The 16,911-nt window shown below is 40.7% G+C and overlaps 3 protein-coding genes across 5 annotated transcripts; 1 reads left to right on the forward strand and 2 right to left on the reverse strand.

Moving 5' to 3' along the window:
* Positions 1 to 128: 128 nt before the first annotated feature.
* LOC139625087 (hypoxanthine-guanine phosphoribosyltransferase-like) lies at positions 129 to 10,708 on the reverse strand. Its single transcript, XM_071484702.1, has 11 exons — positions 10,589 to 10,708; positions 10,269 to 10,340; positions 9,687 to 9,793; positions 9,421 to 9,604; positions 7,250 to 7,315; positions 5,157 to 5,174; positions 4,323 to 4,405; positions 3,931 to 3,977; positions 3,094 to 3,170; positions 1,390 to 1,431; positions 129 to 1,089 (listed from the first exon to the last, which is right to left on the reverse strand). Exons 2-11 carry the CDS (start codon positions 10,299 to 10,301, stop codon positions 1,063 to 1,065), a joined length of 684 nt encoding a protein of 227 aa, XP_071340803.1. The 5' UTR covers positions 10,302 to 10,340; positions 10,589 to 10,708; the 3' UTR covers positions 129 to 1,062.
* A 158-nt stretch (positions 10,709 to 10,866) lies between these two features.
* Positions 10,867 to 14,192, reverse strand: enkur (enkurin, TRPC channel interacting protein). Of its 2 annotated transcripts, none has more exons than XM_071484701.1 (5): positions 14,080 to 14,192; positions 12,299 to 12,444; positions 11,973 to 12,196; positions 11,556 to 11,702; positions 10,867 to 11,238 (listed from the first exon to the last, which is right to left on the reverse strand). In XM_071484701.1, exons 2-5 carry the CDS (start codon positions 12,438 to 12,440, stop codon positions 11,065 to 11,067), a joined length of 687 nt encoding a protein of 228 aa, XP_071340802.1. In that variant the 5' UTR covers positions 12,441 to 12,444; positions 14,080 to 14,192; the 3' UTR covers positions 10,867 to 11,064. The 2 variants fall into 2 exon arrangements, with proteins under 2 accessions (XP_071340802.1, XP_071340801.1); XM_071484700.1 differs by lacking the exon at positions 14,080 to 14,192 and adding an exon at positions 12,890 to 13,107 and having other exon boundaries at positions 10,869 to 11,238.
* On the forward strand, positions 13,255 to 16,770 carry LOC139625085 (threonine synthase-like 1). Of its 2 annotated transcripts, XM_071484699.1 has the most exons (4): positions 13,255 to 13,886; positions 14,099 to 14,146; positions 14,471 to 15,501; positions 15,882 to 16,770. In XM_071484699.1, the coding sequence occupies exons 2-4, from the start codon at positions 14,128 to 14,130 to the stop codon at positions 16,683 to 16,685; spliced, it is 1,854 nt and encodes a 617-aa protein (XP_071340800.1). In that variant the 5' UTR covers positions 13,255 to 13,886; positions 14,099 to 14,127; the 3' UTR covers positions 16,686 to 16,770. The 2 variants fall into 2 exon arrangements, with proteins under 2 accessions (XP_071340800.1, XP_071340799.1); XM_071484698.1 differs by having other exon boundaries at positions 14,099 to 15,501.
* The last annotated feature ends 141 nt before the right edge of the window (positions 16,771 to 16,911 follow it).

Genomic DNA, 16,911 nt, shown 5'->3' on the forward strand with positions numbered 1-16,911 from the left:
GAGCTCCCCCCCCCCAGAGATCAAGGGCTCAGAATTTAATTGCAGGACTATAAACCTTGTAAAAACACAACAGCCCTAATGTTTGTTTATCTGCGATTCAGTGGAATGAAGAGATTTTTTTTCAATAGCAGCTGAGAAATGTCTGATGAAAGAACTAATGGGTTTGAAATAAATTTGACATTTTATAAGTTTTGCCTCCATTACAGACATGTTTTAAGACATGTTGCTTGCTATAATAATTAGTTGGAGATGGTTTTTACACAAAAAAGTTCAATCATCTTGTTAAAAGTTCCCAAAAAATGTACATCTACTACTCCTCCCCACTCATGAAAAATCCCAAATCTATAAATACGCAAATATTTTTCATTTCAAAAGACGTCTCCTCCATCTCTTAAATGTCCATTCTCCGTGTATGTGCACTGGAGGCTTCAGGTGTCCGCTTCATACATGTCTAAGTTCTATTTTGGACCATGATTGGATCCAAACCAGTTGTGATGTCACAAACCATGTTGCATGTCTCCTCTTAAACTTACATTAAAGGTGATCACAGAGAAACTTTGTTCTCTCAGTATATGAATGTCAAAACAGCTTCTAGTCTCAAACTCTGCAGCTACATATTTCTGCACAGTGAATCCAAGTTACAATAAGCAAAGCACATTTTTGAGTGGAGGGGGACTTTAAATCTGTACATGCTAGAGCTGTGGTGGCTCAGTAATTATTCAACATTTAATATAAAATACACCCAATGTATATATGTCTGTTTAGTGACTGGATGTTGTATAAACTATGAGATTGGATGTCAGCATATAAGCAGTTAAAGATAAAAAAATGATGTTTTTGCCATATTAATAGGTGAATAGGTATTTGTTCAGTAAGGCCTGGTTACAGTTGGAAACAAACAGATACAGTGTGGTGTGAAGACTGTTCGGCCGGCCTGCTGCACCCACTGTGTGTTTTCCATGAGTCAGAGTGGGCGTCATCCAGGCACGAGGATGCCAACGTCCATAAGCTCTCTCCATCTGTCACCAACGTCCTCTCCTGGTGAGCCAGCGCTTCTTCCTTTCATTTATCCATCTCTTTGTTCGTGTGCTTCTCACCAACGTACAAAAAGTGGCGATGAGGCAACAATTAAACCACATGAAATATATATTTTTCAAAATTTAAAGTAATTTCACCAAGTCCTTCCAGAAATTTGGATTGGCTGCTTTGAGATAAAAAAAAATGTTCCCTCACTTATGAACGTACAAATTACATACAAGTATATATACTGAAATGCTGGGAGAGTAAAAAAATTGGAGAGTAAAGTGAACCGCTAAATGCTGCTGAAGATGGCACACAGACAGTGCTGTGGTGCTAATGCATAAATTATGGTTTTAATGCCTCTCGCACCTTGTACTTCATCTTTCCAGTCTTGCTGATAACACAGATATGCTGTAAGAAAAAAAGGTGGGAGAAAGAAAAATTAGCTTGTGTTATCTAAGGGTAAATCTATATTACACTGTGGATCAATCCTGTCTGAAAATGTAGCATGCGATGATGGCAAAATATGCATTTTAGGTCACCCTGTCAGCATGTTCTGAGAGCCTCAATATGCCACATACAGTATTAAAAAAGATGAAGCTTGCAATAATTTGAAAGCAGGGAAGGTAATCTACAAAGATATGACACATTCATTAATCTAACTTTGGGTGTACCAGGGGTTCAACTCATATTTCTTGTGTAGAATAAGGACAGATAAGAGGGGAAGCTTTAACTCTGCCTGATAATGAGATCCTAACCTCTACATTCCACAGGTCACCCTCCTTCAAACTTTCCTAATGAATACCACCCCCCTCAAACATGCACAAGAGACATACACAATCACACAGTGCATACAGTCCATGCAGCATACACACCCATATGAATACACACACACATACACAAGCTATGGGAGTCAGTGTAGGCTTAGTGTTTCACATGAGTCAGAGGTAAATTTGAGGTCAAGTCTTTGCAGATATAAAAATGACAGAGTTCACATGGGTTTGCACTTTCTAATTTCAGACTGATAGAAATACGGCTTGAAATGAACTGTCAGGGGTGCGACAACGAAAACATAGGAAAGGTTGCACTCCTGACCCAAAGCTTGTAGAGGAGTATGATTGTTTAAAGGACCAGTGAAGCGGTCAGAAGAAAAATAACTGAAAGTGAAGTCAGACATGCTCCTCAGATGAAAAAAAGAGTGTGACTTTTTTACGCAGTGAAACTGTGAAAAAAAAAAAAAAAATTACGAACAGGCTTTTTAGTCTTTTCGCACTATGTGAGATCCCTAAAATTCCTAAGGTAAAGAAAAAAGTTCAAAATGCTGACAACACCTTGCCTGACATTCATAGCTTGCAGTTATTAAACCAAATTAATGTGAAAAAGTGATCAGGAGATAAGGGCCAGAGTTCTTCCTTCAGGGAATGTCGACCAACAACTAACAACTGTGGCATCACAAGAGCTGTGGATTTTGTCGGAGACCAAAGTCATTAGGTTTCATCCTCTGGAGACCATAAATGCCTCCACTAAATTTAATAGATATTCCAGCCTTGACCAAAGAGTTGGCATCCATACAGCTGCTAGAGTTCCATAGCAGCCCCATGAAAACATCCTGGGTGCAAATATGGGTTGTCCTCCACCATGACACACGACACAGGGTAAAACTGTCAAGCAATGCAGGCACCCGGCCAATGCTCCCGGTAATTGTCGTGCCCACTGTAAGTCACTGGGTGATTAATGGGCTGATTTAGTGCAGCATGATGTGACAAGCACTTATGAAGTTCTTGAAAGAAGCCAACACAACACTGAGTACTTCTCTGACTGATGGTGTTTTGGGTAAACACCTTACACAAACTACACCCCCCTTCACATACACACAGAAACCACCTGCACAGATTTGACTACATGTAAAGTCTCCTCAGGCAGGGAGGAAACCTACTGGGTGAGTTTAGGTTTCAGGGCATCTCTTTGATTTGCTGTGTTTACTGTCCCCTCCTGTCTCTTTCATCCCTTTCTCTTAACTTTTCAAAAGGTCATTTGTGGTGTGTAGCGGTGTCAGCAGACTCACTCACTTACATTCAGGTCACGGAAGTATTCGTTGTAGTCCAGGGCATAACCGACAACAAAGCGGTTGGGGATTTCAAATCCAACATCTAACAGAGCAAACACACACAAAAAGCTGAATAAGTAACATGATGAGCTTAACTTTAGTATAAATTATGTCTCAGATAGAAACAGCTTTTTTTCTGTGGGTTATCAAGCTCAGTTTTGGCCAAGCTCAGTTAATTTACAGATTTTTCTGCAATAACTTTACCCTAAATAATACACAGCTGCTTTCACAATGTTGAACCTGCAGTAGTTACACTGGTGGAACTACCTTTGTATTTACACTCCAGCTTTAATAATAGTTCAGAAATCCATCCAGTTTCTAGACTTTTCTAAATTCAGGACCAGATAGCAGCTGGACAAACAGGGCAGCCCAGGCCTCTTTCTCTCTACCAATGTCCTCAAACTCTGGGATATCTACTAATTATAGTACATGTTATTGTGTAACTGTCAAAAAACATGGACATAGCATCTGTGGCTTAACCCATAGGTATCAGAAAGGTAATTTGAATGTTTTGGATTTATTGCCAACAAAATATCCCTGTTTGTTCAGTTTGTCCCTGAGCCGAGGAGGGACAGGTCATCTATGGATTTTATTTCAAGAAAACATCATTATGATGAAAATTATGATGAAAGAATCTAAAAAAAAAATTAAGTGCACAACCACACTTGCTAAGAAAACACTTGAGCTTTGAGTTACATCATAAAAACATATATGACTCACTGTGACTGACAGAGCAATTGTAGTACAGTGAAAAACAATATACCTTAAAGGGAATACGTGGTATTAAAATCAGGAGCACTTACAGTCGGTCAAACTTTCAGCCATGTTCGGGACCCTCTTCACCAGCAGACTAAAACACATGTTAAACGAAAAGTTACAGCACAGAATGACGGTAACTAACCACTCATCTCTTTTATTTTTTAAAGAAGTAACTTTCTGTTTATTTTAAATTGAAACAAATACGCACCCCAATCCAAAGATGACACTAACATTGATGCAGTAAGCTAACACTTACACAGTGTTACATATACAGTAAAAGAGGAAATAACTTTCAACACAAGCCATGTGTGAGGAAAGATGTTTATCTGGTGTCTGTGATGTGAGGAACTGCCAGTGATATCTTCTTCTAGTGTTCGTCACATGCTTGGCATTTCCACTGGTGGGGAAAACACATATGATTGAATAACTGGCTCACCCTGCGACCTTGACCATCTTGGGTTCAAAGGTCTCCACATGCTTTAGAAGAGCCTTCATGGTCTTTCCTGTGTCAACTATGGCCTTAGGGAAGGGAAGAGCAAAGGAAAAGGGAAAAGATGAAGATGAGGGAAGGACGTGGGACATTCGAGTGCAGAACACTTACAAGAAAAAGAAAACTGACACCCTGATATTTAGATCTTTTTCTAAAGTTTTCCATTAAATACCCCTCCCCCACCCCCCAGAGTAAATATGTTTAATATATCAATGAGAAATTAATGAGTGTATCTTCCGCACACTTTTGCTGGATCATTTTTGTCTCATGTCTAGTGCTGCTTCTCTATAAACAGAGGAAAGTTCCAGTTTTTATAACAAGCAACACTGAAAATGTCCCATGACATGAGGATTGCAGTTATTTGTTTGTTCACAGAGATGATATGACAATGGAGCAGTTCTTCCAAACTATCTGCAATTGTTAAAGTAAGTACAGGCATGGTTTTTGTTTTTTACATTTGAATATTTTACAGCATGTTCTTTGGATAAACACACCTCGTTTGTGTGCTTATGTGTTCAATTTTTACAACTGAAACATGATCTCAAAGAGAAAACACTTTGTTCTTTTTGTCCTCTTGTAGACCAGAAGCAAAAGAGACGAGGCTCTTAAAAGCACAATGGCTTCTTAATGACTTAAAAAATGAAAAGGGGTTCAAACAAAACACGTCAAAGGCATCAAACATGGTGGAAATTTGAAGGACATGCTTGAAAGAATTAATTTATTCTAAAACAGAAACTGCACTGCAAGTCAGAGCAGATGGGATTCACACCTGACACTCACCTCAACGATGAGCACACACTTGGTAACATGTAAAAAGAAAAGCAGAAACACATTAGTAAAACATCACCTTTGAATTTGAACACTGCTCAGGCAAAGTGAAGATAAAGGCTGATTGTTTCTGTGAAATTTACATTTCTTAGAGATGGTATCTATAGCAACAATGTTGGCAGTATCTTCAATGCCTTAACAAAAACACAGACAACTCATTCTGTTCTCCACAGTAACGAACATCTGTGTCTACAGTGAGCAAAAGTCACTTCTAAGTGTCCGGGTGTTGCACACTTTCCCTGCTGCACGGTTTCAAATGGCTCCTTGTTCCTGTTGGCTGGGTGTGTGGGGCTCTTTGTGAGACCAGTGGAGAGTATCTATGGTTTGGGGAGAGTGATCGGAGAGAATGCAGGCACCCGGCCAGTGCTCCCCGTCTACACCTGTACACTGTTACATAACACTCAGAGAAAGTAGACAGAAGAAAACGTAACTAACCTGTCTTGCTGCATGTTACAAAATGTAAACATGCTGTTCAGCCAGTCGCACAACCAATACCCGTGCACTGGCAATAATCTGAATATGTATAACATCATTGCTCATGAGTTTTGTGTGATTTCTGTAGCTCAATAATCAATCCTGGGGCCAGGCAAGATAGTGTTGAGTGTCAATACTGAGAGGCTACAGTCACATTAGCAGCTCTGAAAGGTAAGTGCTAATGTTAGCAGGCTAACATGCTCACAATAACAATGCTAACATGTTGATGTTTACCATGTCTACCATCCTAGTGTTGTGTGCTAGCATGCCAACAAATGCTAATTAGCGCTAATCACAAAGTACAGCTGAAGCTGCTGTGAAGGTCATTAGTTTTGCAGGTATTTAATCACAAATCAAGGTATTGGACAAATTAAAATTTTGATCTGATAATGCAGCTGCATGAAAGAGAAGGGGATCATACAATTCATCCTCAGGAGGACGTGAATGTCTTTTCCAAATTCCATTACAATCCATCCAACAGCTGTCGTGAGGTATCACTTAAAACCAAAAATGTCAACCTCATGGTGGCAGTACATGAAAGGTCAGGGGATTATCAGTGTCAATAGGATACATCCTCTGGGGACCCTGAATGTCACAATCCATCCAAAAGTTATTGGACCAACAGACCCACATTGCTATCCCTTGAGTACACTGCTAGTATGGCTAGGTTCTAATGGAAGTATCAGTAGCACCATACTCATGATCTACCAGCTCTGTCAGTCTTACAAAAACTGATGACTAATAATTAGTTTTTGATAACATATGAGACTTTGTGGGAGGTTTTTCCATCAAAGTTAGAAGTAATAAGAGCATCGAGTGATGCAGACAAAGTGGAGTGATTCATGTTTTCTGTGCAAGGTGCCTGTCAGCCTCCGTGTTTTTTTCCCTATGACCTTTTTACCCACAGCAAAAATGCTTCTTAGCTAACAGCACAAACTGACAGCTCAGTAAAGACAATTCAACATCAGCCTTTTTTTAAGCAAACGCGTGTGGGCATATTAGCTGAGTAAGTGAAGTATCTGTCTTATGCCTATCTCAGAGAATAATGTAGTGAGGAGGGATAATTCCTCATGATGCCGCAGCCTGTGTCCTCTGCAGACTCCCCAGTCCTCCCTGCCAGAGCTCAACAAGGATGAACAGTCAGTAAATCTGCCTTGTGGGAACATTCATTTGCCTGAAATGTCTGATTCATGGCCAGGCTGGTGAAGGGCAAACCACTTTGACAGAGTGATGCTCATGAGATGTGCACAAAGAGGATGATTGTGAGGAGAAAGCTTCAAGAGCTGAAGAACAGGGGGGGTGCTCTGGTCTAAGGGAAGGTTTGGGGCCATAAAAACATATTTGTAACCGAGTTGCATATTATAGAAGTAAACATTGCATTGGCTAGAAACTCTATGCATTCTTACATAAAAACTCAGATCAGGTGTCTTCTCAGCGATCAGCTCCTGACAGTTTAACTGACAGCTCCCTCTTGAGGACAAGGTAGTTAATTAAAAAAAATGTAAATACTAAACCTTTACAATGAATGAAAACAGCTCCTATAAGATAAGGGACAAACTTTCCATACGCACCTTTCCATGTAAGAAAGACAGATCTCTGCTTCCTATGATGTGCAGATCCTCTGTTGAGTGGTCATTCTGAAAAGATAATAATGCAAATATGAATCATATGATGCAGTTATACACATTAAAATTATATGGAGATGTTATAAACTTTGTAATTTTTTTTTACCACACAGTTGCTTTACAGCCATCACAAGTTACAGTAAAAAGTGTTACATATGTTTTCTTAAGAACATGATGTATGTAACTCTAAGGTTTCTTCAAAATCTGGCTTCACAATATTCAAGACATAACTATCTACAGCATTAATGCAAGACAAATGCACAAAGGGACATTTATGTTGCGGTGACTATGGATGTAAAATATTATCTTTAACATAACCAGAGCCAGGCCCACTCTGTCCCTGCAGGAAGCAAAGCTTTGAAGAGCGACAGCTTTGAAGTTGGATTCAGTTGGCTACAGATGCATCACTTGGATAAGAGGAACAGTGACATGGACAAGATCCCGGCCCTGTGGGCAGGTCACATGACTCCATCATGACCTGTGAGATTGACTAACAGTGTCATCACTAAGACACTGTCCTCCAGTGTAGTGGTAGGAACTGCTGCTTGCTGCCATGTTGTTTGTTGATGTAATTATGATGATTTGTGTTTGTTTTAATGTTTTTATGCTTCTATATGTCCTCCTTATTCTTGGTATCTTTGATATCTAGATTTTTTTCATATTTTTATTCATTTATAAATGTACTATGACCACTGCCACATACAGTACACTTTCAATTGTTTTCAGTTTTGTGATTAATAGTCTTTTTTTCTTCCTCTGTGTGTTTGTCTCCGTTGATCGGGGGGGAGAAGCTGTTGCATAAATGTTCCCTTACACAGATAAATCAAGTTGTACTCAATTCAGTTTTATTCAGTGCTATTTGAATAACTCTTGTGTAACCCTGTCATTGTCCTGTAGTTATATTTTGGTCATTATGTCCAGTTGGGAGGTGAAACCTCATACTGTTTGCCTTTTAAGAAAACATGTAACATTACAATATGATTTCAGTTTGATTCAGGAAGGAAAAAAATCTCCATTTCAATTTAGGATGTTCCTGTAGCTAACTGAGCCTCCTGTGAAAGACAGTTCTGAAAATAATCATAGTGAACCCTCCCCTGTGCTGTGACAGGACAGCAGGACTGTGACCACATGCAGAGAAACATAAATCAGATCCTTCTGGATTTGCTCTGTGCCAAAATACACCGCTGTCTATCAAGTGACAGTGGTGACAATTGCAAAATGATGTCACTGTAAACAAAGTCAATGCCTCAGATTATACAGTCCACGTGTTAGACAGTGTCATAAGATGTTTTTGTTGGCAGGAACAATAGCAGCAATTAGCTATCTGGTGTTTTCCTGACCTGAGCTCTGCAGTTACCCCACAATCAATCGTCCTTGAGGTGACCTGTCTGACTGTGCTGTTTCCTCACTAAACACAAGAGTGACACCTGGTGGCTGAGCCAAAAGTCAAATACATCCCTGAGTTACATAAGGGATGTCAGAGAGGGCAAAGTGTCTTTGGCGCCTGGATTTAGGTCTATAACTAAGGATTATTTTGATTATTGGGTAATCTGTCAATTTCACAGACAAAACCTATGAAATTCCCCAAAAATAATGAAAATGGCCATCACAGAGGTCTTTGAGCTCAAATTGATGTCCTCAAAATGACTTCTTTTGTCCATCCAACAGTTCAATTCATCATAATATAAAACTTGCAAAAAACCCTCACACTTGAGAATCTGGAACCAAGTACATGTATTTTAGCTTAACAAATAAAGTCAGAAGTTAATCAATTTTCCAAATTATTGATTTCTTCATTATTTTTAGTTTTCTTTTAATTCATTAACTAATCAATTAATCGACTGGTCATATGACTTGCAGCAAAGATTGCTGGCAGGACTCAAACAGGGGCCGATGCACATCATGATTATTGACTTAAACATTTGGGATAACAGGGAGCTGCTACAATAAATGTTGGTGATCAGTCATATTTAATTGCAGCTCAGGTGCTTGATGTGTGAGCTGTAAGACTATAACATGCTTACTTAAAGAGCCTTCTTTAGATAGCTGTGTTTAAGGATATTGGAGCTATATGAGGAAAATCTGTGATTTTGGGTTTTTATAAACCTACTACCTACCAGGTAGCTCTTCAGACGGATGAACTCCACCCGGGTCTCCAGGTACTTGTTGGAGTTGCGGCCAAGAACTTTGATGAACTCCACCAGGTCTGCACAGAACTTGTATCCTCCCTTCAGGACGCACAGCACCATTATGTTGTTGTCCCCAAAGTCGTCTGTGATGTAGCGTGCCAGACGCTCGATCCTGCAGGAGAAAATCACATCGGGACAAATACAAATAACTAGAAAATAATGAAGAACTCTGTCTACTGTGTGTGTGTTTTTACCTGTTCATGACGACCCCATGTGGAATGTAAACACTCTCGATGTCTTCGTGGTAGTGTTCTGGGTAGGTGAACAGGTCCAGACTGTAACCTGGCCACTCATCTTTTATCTAGGACATACAACTTGCTGTTAAGCATGGAGGTGCTGTATGTTAAAACAGGAACAGGCAGGTCATTTTAAAGTAAGTACCTTCTAAGATGTTCGTGAACTTCTAAGGTCTAAGAGAAAAATAATAATGGTACTACAGGTAATTGTTTGTATAATATTGGAAATTTTGTTGTAAAAGAAGTCTTATAGATGCACCTTAACACCCTAAAACGTGGAAATCTTAAAAACTAAAATATAAAGCAGTTGACAACTGAACTTAGCAACTTCTTAGCAAATTCTGGTTTAACTTAAAAAAAGAGGAATTAACAGAAAATATAATATGATATGAAAGAACAGCAAATATGTTCCCCTCTTGTAACAGCTATAACAGCTGAACAAAAACAGTTTTCTGTTGATAACAAAATATAAAGACACTCCCTAAATTTCTAAATTAAACACAAGATATTTTGAAGAATAGGGCTTTGTGTTGAACGTACCACAATTCCTCTGTTCTTCCCTGTATTGTCCATCTGTAGTAGTGTTGACGAGGTGAAAAATGATGGTTGTCACTGAAGTAAAGGATTAGGATAGGGGAATACAGGGGGAAATGATGGTACATAAACTGGATCTAATAATGAGGATTTTCCATATTCCTCTGAGGAGGTACAGAACAAGAAAATAGCAAGAGAAGAAGACAAACTGTATCAGGTTTAGGTTGGTTGAAACACAACTCATTCATTAAAGTATCTGTTTACAACTGAACTACAGCAACCAGCCGTGCAACATTTCTAATCTGTTATGTCAAAGCGTTTCTTACCGTTTTGTTGCTGTCTTTTCAGTGACCATTCACAAAACAAAAGGGGAAAAAACAGAAACTCGTCCAGATAAGTCCCGGTCAGCCACAAGGCCTGTGGGATCACGCTTGAGTCATTTGCGTAAAAGGGCAGCGTTGTTTTAGTTGCAGAGAATTACAGGGATAATCAGCTTCATGTGATGCTATGCTGGCATGTGGCTGCATCACAAGCCGCTGAGGGGGAATGAAACAAATTAACAACAAATATTTGGTTCAGTTTCTATGCTGTGAATTTTATTCAGTCAGAATGAAATTGATTTTTAAGGATACTCAAGATTTTGAGCCTCTACTGCCAACTTTTAGCAAAGAAGTTCTCTAACACAATACACTTGCAAGGCAGGAAAGCAGAACACAAGACAGGAAGAATAATAGTTTGGCCTTTTCTGATGCTTAAATTTGAATATTTCTTCAAGTAAATTTCCAAGAGTTTTTTTTATGTCCTAGTTATTGGGTATGTAGATGGTTTTGAACCTCTCAAAGAGGTTAATGTCATTCTCCAGCTGCTTCATCGCCCTTTCGAGTCGCTCCTTGTGGGCCTTCTTTGACAGGGTGTCAGTGACGAGCGAGAGGCCTTGGTACTCATGGTGCAGCTCATCCCAGCTCTTCTTCAGGCCCTGGATAGTGGACCCAGAGAGGGAAGCCAATCAGTGTCACAATAAATTCAGCATTCAAGACTTTTATACCCTGAGCAGCATGCTTGGAGGTAATTTCACACCTCTAATTTTGTTGCTGCAGCCATAATGGTCAGACCAAAAACATTTCATCCTGACCTATTGGGGTCAATAAGTATTTTCCTAAAGACTTCAAAGATATGAAATCATTAGATTAATTTCCTGTGCCCCCCTTCCCCCCTACAGGCCTTCCAGATGTCTGTATGATCTCCTGCTGCTTTAGGGACAGAATTACCACCGTGAAGCCATGTGTTCGGTACCTCCACAACGGCTTGACGCTCCTCGTCAGACAGGTGTTTCATGGCTCCCTGCTCCTTTTGTTCTTTCACAAAGTTGTCATACTGCTCCTGAGCCCTCCGCTCTTCTTCACTGCGCTGCAGAAGGTACTCAGGTACTTCTCCATAATCCTGCAGACAGAAACTGGCAACTTTCGATAATATGTTCACAGTGGGCCTATTGAAAGTCAGGCTGCGAGGATGGATCATTTCATGAACAAAGAGAGGAATTTATTCTAGTTCTTTTTATGTACTACTTATTATCTTTTCCTGGCATTCAAGGCTGTGAATCTGTGAATGTCTCTGACTGTTGGAACTGACTTAAACAAACAATGTCTCTTAAATTGTGTTCAAAATGTGTTCTGTCAAACTTTTCTTGTGTGTTGTGTTGTAGGAACATACCTTTTTCTTGATGTATTCAGGGACAAGCCCTGAATTTTCAAGGCGCTGCTTGTGACCCTTGTTGGTGTCCACACAGGTTGGCTGTGGCTTCATTGGAACTACTGTAGTTGTCTTTATGAAGTCTCTCTTTGTATGAATGACCATAGGTGGGTTTTCTGTCCTTGCAGGAACAGCTGGTTTCTTTGCAGTCCAGATGCGATGAGCGTCTTTTGAGCCCTGTGTTTCTGATAAAACATATAAATATGAAGGTAAGAAATTCACATGAGTACATAACACAATTAATGCTCTAATTAAGCATTTGTCATAATGGCTATAGAAATACTCACTTTCAGGCAGTTTGGGCTCTTTTGAATGCTTCTTTAGATATTTGTCTGGGGATGGCACCTCTACTTTTGCAGGTCCCATCGTCCTCATTGCATCCTTGGTCGAGTTTTTCTCAAGAACAACTGTCGGTCGAAACTTGGACATATACCTTCAGAGGCAGCAGACAAGAATGATCATTTTATTTCATAACGATTATAGATAATGATTATTCTGTTGTTTATTTTTCGGTTTAGTCTGCTTAGTTTGATATTCAATTTCATTTTCAAATTTTAAGGCAAGGAAATTCTCACATTTAATATGCTGGAACCATCAAATGTTTGGCATTAAAAACGGCCTTAAACGATTATCAAAATAGTTGGCGATTAATAGTTTATTCTCTCGGTCAACTAATGATTGGTCGACTATCTAATAGGTAAAATAGGTTAATTTTGTTTCTTCTTTCCTATGTCGACTGTTTTAGCAACTTTAACGACATCTTAAGTGCTCATAAGCTAGTTTATGGTAAAGCTAACTAGCTTCCTAACTAACTAAACTAGCTAAATTAATTAAATTAATTTTAGCAGTATAGCTAACGTTATTAGCTCTAAACGTACCTCGGGGGTTTCTGAGTTTGAACCTCTTCCTTTGGTATAAGATTGTAGACGCTTTCTGGTGGACGCACAGCTTCAGACATCTTGAATAACTTCGAGCAAACGAAGGATTAAATGTTCAAAAAGACACGCTGTTAATTAAGTTCAGCTATTAACTAAATTAGCAAACTTGACCGAGCTAATATTAGCTAGAAATCCATGGGACAGTGAAATGTTTGACAACACGCTGCCAGGTAGTTGCTAGGCAACTGTAGGGGCAAAATGCTGCATTCCCGTGCACTTGTGAAATACTAAATTTAAATAGAGAAAAATTAATAGACTTGACTAATAGGCTTTATTTAGAGCTCACGGTCTGTATATAACTAAGACTTATTATATTAATTGGCATATTTTGTTTTAAATTCTACCATGACTCACATTTCCTCTGTGCTACCGCATTTCAAATGATCAGGTTCTACCAAAAATTGTTAAAAAGGATATATATGGTTGTTAATTCAGAGTCTTGTCTCCATATGTGGAATTTTCAGGAATCAAATACATTGTTTCTAAAGTCTTTTTTCATAGTGCTTCAAGTCGTACCTTCAAGTTTAGAGCTCTGAATTACGATGATCTAATGTGTAAATGAATGCAGCATAGGGTCAGCCGTACTGGGATGTTTTGCGATAGGAAAATATTTATAAAAGTGCTTTTTAAAAAAAAAAATATTGTCATACTGTCAATTAACGCACCTGCATGTATAGTTGATAAACCATTTATAAAGTCGTAAATTATTTTTTTTTAACGAAAAGCCTGGCGTTTGTTTGACTTCACTGACTCCATGACAAGAACATCACTTTTGTCCCTCCCGGCTGACCGTAGTTGTTTCTGTCGACTGCAGAGGGATCTTAATGTTAGGTCCATAGTACATAGTAGTGATTTACCCCATTTAAACAAACCATGCTGTTGTCACAGACTCTAAAACATTCATAACCGGGTAAAGTACGGACAGCCGTGTTTTCATGTGAGTGTCGTGCTCATTTAAACTCTCATTTACGATAGCAGGTCACCTGCAATACGCTTCTGCCTGCCAAACACGTGCAAAGTTATTGCAGCCACTGCAGGGACTGTATTAAAACACGAGGTGGCTTGTCAAAAAAAAAAAAAAAATACTAATTTGTTCAAAGTGCAAGTACAATATAAATGTCTTCTTTAACCTTGTTTTCTTCTTTTCAGAGGGAAGATCTGTGCCATAAGAATCCTCAATGGGTTTACTGAATGCAGGTCAGCTTGCACTAAAATCTGCCAGGTGCTATCTGAGTCCCTTTTCAACATCCAAATTATGGATTTGCACCAGAACCACTCTTCTGGGGGGCAAGAACATCCTGCTCATGGGTCCTCCTGGGGCAGGGAAGACCACAGTGGGGAGGGTAGTGGCTCACAGACTGGGACTGCCTGTCATTGATGTTGATGACGATGTTTTGGAGACGACATGGAAGATGCCCGTGGCCGCCAAGCTGGCATCAGTCGGTGGAGAGCGTTTCCTTGAGGAGGAAGGCCAAGCTTTGTCTAACTTCTCTGCCTCTGGGTGTGTTATTTCCCTCACAGGCTCAAACCCTCTTCATGCCGAGGCGATGCAGCACATCAGCCAGAACGGGCTGGTCATCTACCTGGACGTGGACAGTGAGGATATCATACAGAGACTCACCAGGATGAAGGTGAACAGGATAGTGGGCCAGGAGGCAGGGATATCCATGAGGGACATTCTGCAGTACAGGAAACAGTTTTATGAGAAATGGCTTGATGTGCGTGTGCTGTGCGGAACAGGAGATACAGTGGAGGAGGTATCAGAGAAGGTCTTGAAGGCTGTGGAGAGATATCAAGAGCATGAGGTGGAGACCTTTGTGTCAACCAGGTTTGACAGTGCGGGATCATCCAATCAGAAAGCATACTTCAGTGATGTGGTTGTAGAGGGTCTGGCCACAGATGGAGGGCTCTATGTTCCTAAAAATGGCTTCCCAAGGATTGATGCTCGCGAATGGCTGAGATTGGTCGACATGTCATACCCAGAACGAGCGTTAGTTTTACTTGAAAAGTGCATCCACCCGCTGGATGTCTGTGCTTTGGATCTCAGAACAATGGTGCTCAAGGCATATGGTTCAAACTTTTCTAGTGAGGCAGTTGCACCTGTAAAACATCTCAGCCACAATCAGTACGTTCAGGAGCTTTTTCACGGCCCCACTGCCTCATTTAAGGACCTCGCTCTGCAGCTGATGCCCCAGCTCTTCGTCTACTGCCTCCCGTCAATGTGCAACTACCTCATCCTGGTGGCCACGTCTGGAGACACTGGCAGCGCAGTGCTCAGTGGCTTCAGCAGGCTCAGCGGGACTGACAGACACAGGACCGGCGTGCTGGTGTTTTTCCCGGAGGAGGGGGTGAGTGAGATTCAGAAGCTCCAGATGATCAGCTTCAGGGAGGGAAACGCCCGGGCCGTCAGTGTCCTGTCAGACTTTGACTTCTGTCAGAGAACCATCAAGAGGATGTTTGGAGAGTCCGGGCTGACGGGGCACCTCGCTGTGGAGTATGGCACAGTCCTCAGCACCGCCAACTCCATCAACTGGGCACGGCTGTTGCCACAGGTGGGTTGATGATCCCTGAGTGGGGCTCAATGACCAGCCAGGAAAGCACAGGTGTTTCCAGTGCCATTAACAATGGCTCTATTCCAGTGTCCATGTAAGTCAAAATAATTAACCTAAACGCCAACCCTGTGTCGAGGAGGCCGAGGAACTTTTTTGACCTGTGTTAGTTCCAGTTGAACTGTCATATTTGGACACTGACAGAAAAAAATATGTCCTTTATACATAATTCTGTTGTTGCTATGTGTTTTTTCCATCTGTTGTGCTTTTTCCAGATTTATTTTATTGTATTTATTTTGTAGCAGCGCTGTTACACTCTAAAAGTTGGAGTAAAGTTTTGGTCATGCAGCAGCACACTTTTGTTAACTTTCCCCCTCTTGCAGGTGGTGTACCATTCCTCAGCCTATCTGGATCTGTGCAGAGACGGTGTTATCAAGTTCGGGGAGCCCATTGATGTTTGCATCCCTACTGGTAACTTTGGCAACGCCATGTCAGCTGTGTACGCCAAGCAAATGGGCATCCCGATAAGAAAAGTTATCTGTGCGTCCAACCACAACCACATCATCACAGACTTTATCAACACAGGCGAGTACGACCTCCGGGAACGGCCGCTGATGCTCTCCCACTCCCCAGCTATAGATATCCTGAAATCCTCCAACCTCGAGAGGTTTATCTACCACGTCTCAGACGGAGACAGCTGCCTTGTCAAGGACCTGTTCACGCGTTTAGACAGTCAGCAGCACTTTCAGGTTGGTGAGCCTCTTCTTGGCAGGATACAGCAGGAAGTGCTGGCTGGCTGGTGCTCCGAAGACGACTGCCTGGCTGCCATCCAGACCTTTCACGCACAGACGGGCTACCTCATGGACACACACACCGCCGTGGCTAAAGTCGTGGCTGAAAGGCTGCAGGACGGCTCGTGCCCCGTGGTGCTTTCTTCCACTGCTCACTACGGGAAATTTGCTCCCGCTGTGTCCAGAGCTTTAAAAATCCAAAATATTCCAGAGGATCCCGTTGAGCAGCTGAAGAAGCTCGGCTCGACTGCGTCCGCACCACAACTGCACAGAGACGTGTTGAAATGCCTGAAGGAAAGTGGCAGGAGGGGACACACTGTTTGTCAGGCAGAGTACGGGGTGTTGGTGGAGGAGGTGGAGAGCATGATACAGGACTCCTTCTTGAAAGTTATGTAGAATCATTTTAGCTTAAATTAACATAGATTTAATAAGAATGAATAATCATTGACTAATTGTACACAATAAATGTGTCCTGAACATATCATATTCTCTTCATTATTGCAATGTATTTGTAACTTGTTTTAGTGTAACAAGAGCAATTCAAACAGAAAAAGAATAAATAAAATGAAAATAAATAAAAAAAATACCAGGTATAAGCAGGCATGGTTATAAAATTGATTTT

The sequence above is a fragment of the Trachinotus anak genome, unplaced genomic scaffold (genome assembly GCF_046630095.1).
Source record: "Trachinotus anak isolate AG129_WGS33_773 ecotype Australia unplaced genomic scaffold, CSIRO_AGI_Tana_v1 ptg000009l, whole genome shotgun sequence".
Taxonomy (NCBI): Eukaryota; Metazoa; Chordata; class Actinopteri; order Carangiformes; family Carangidae; genus Trachinotus; species Trachinotus anak.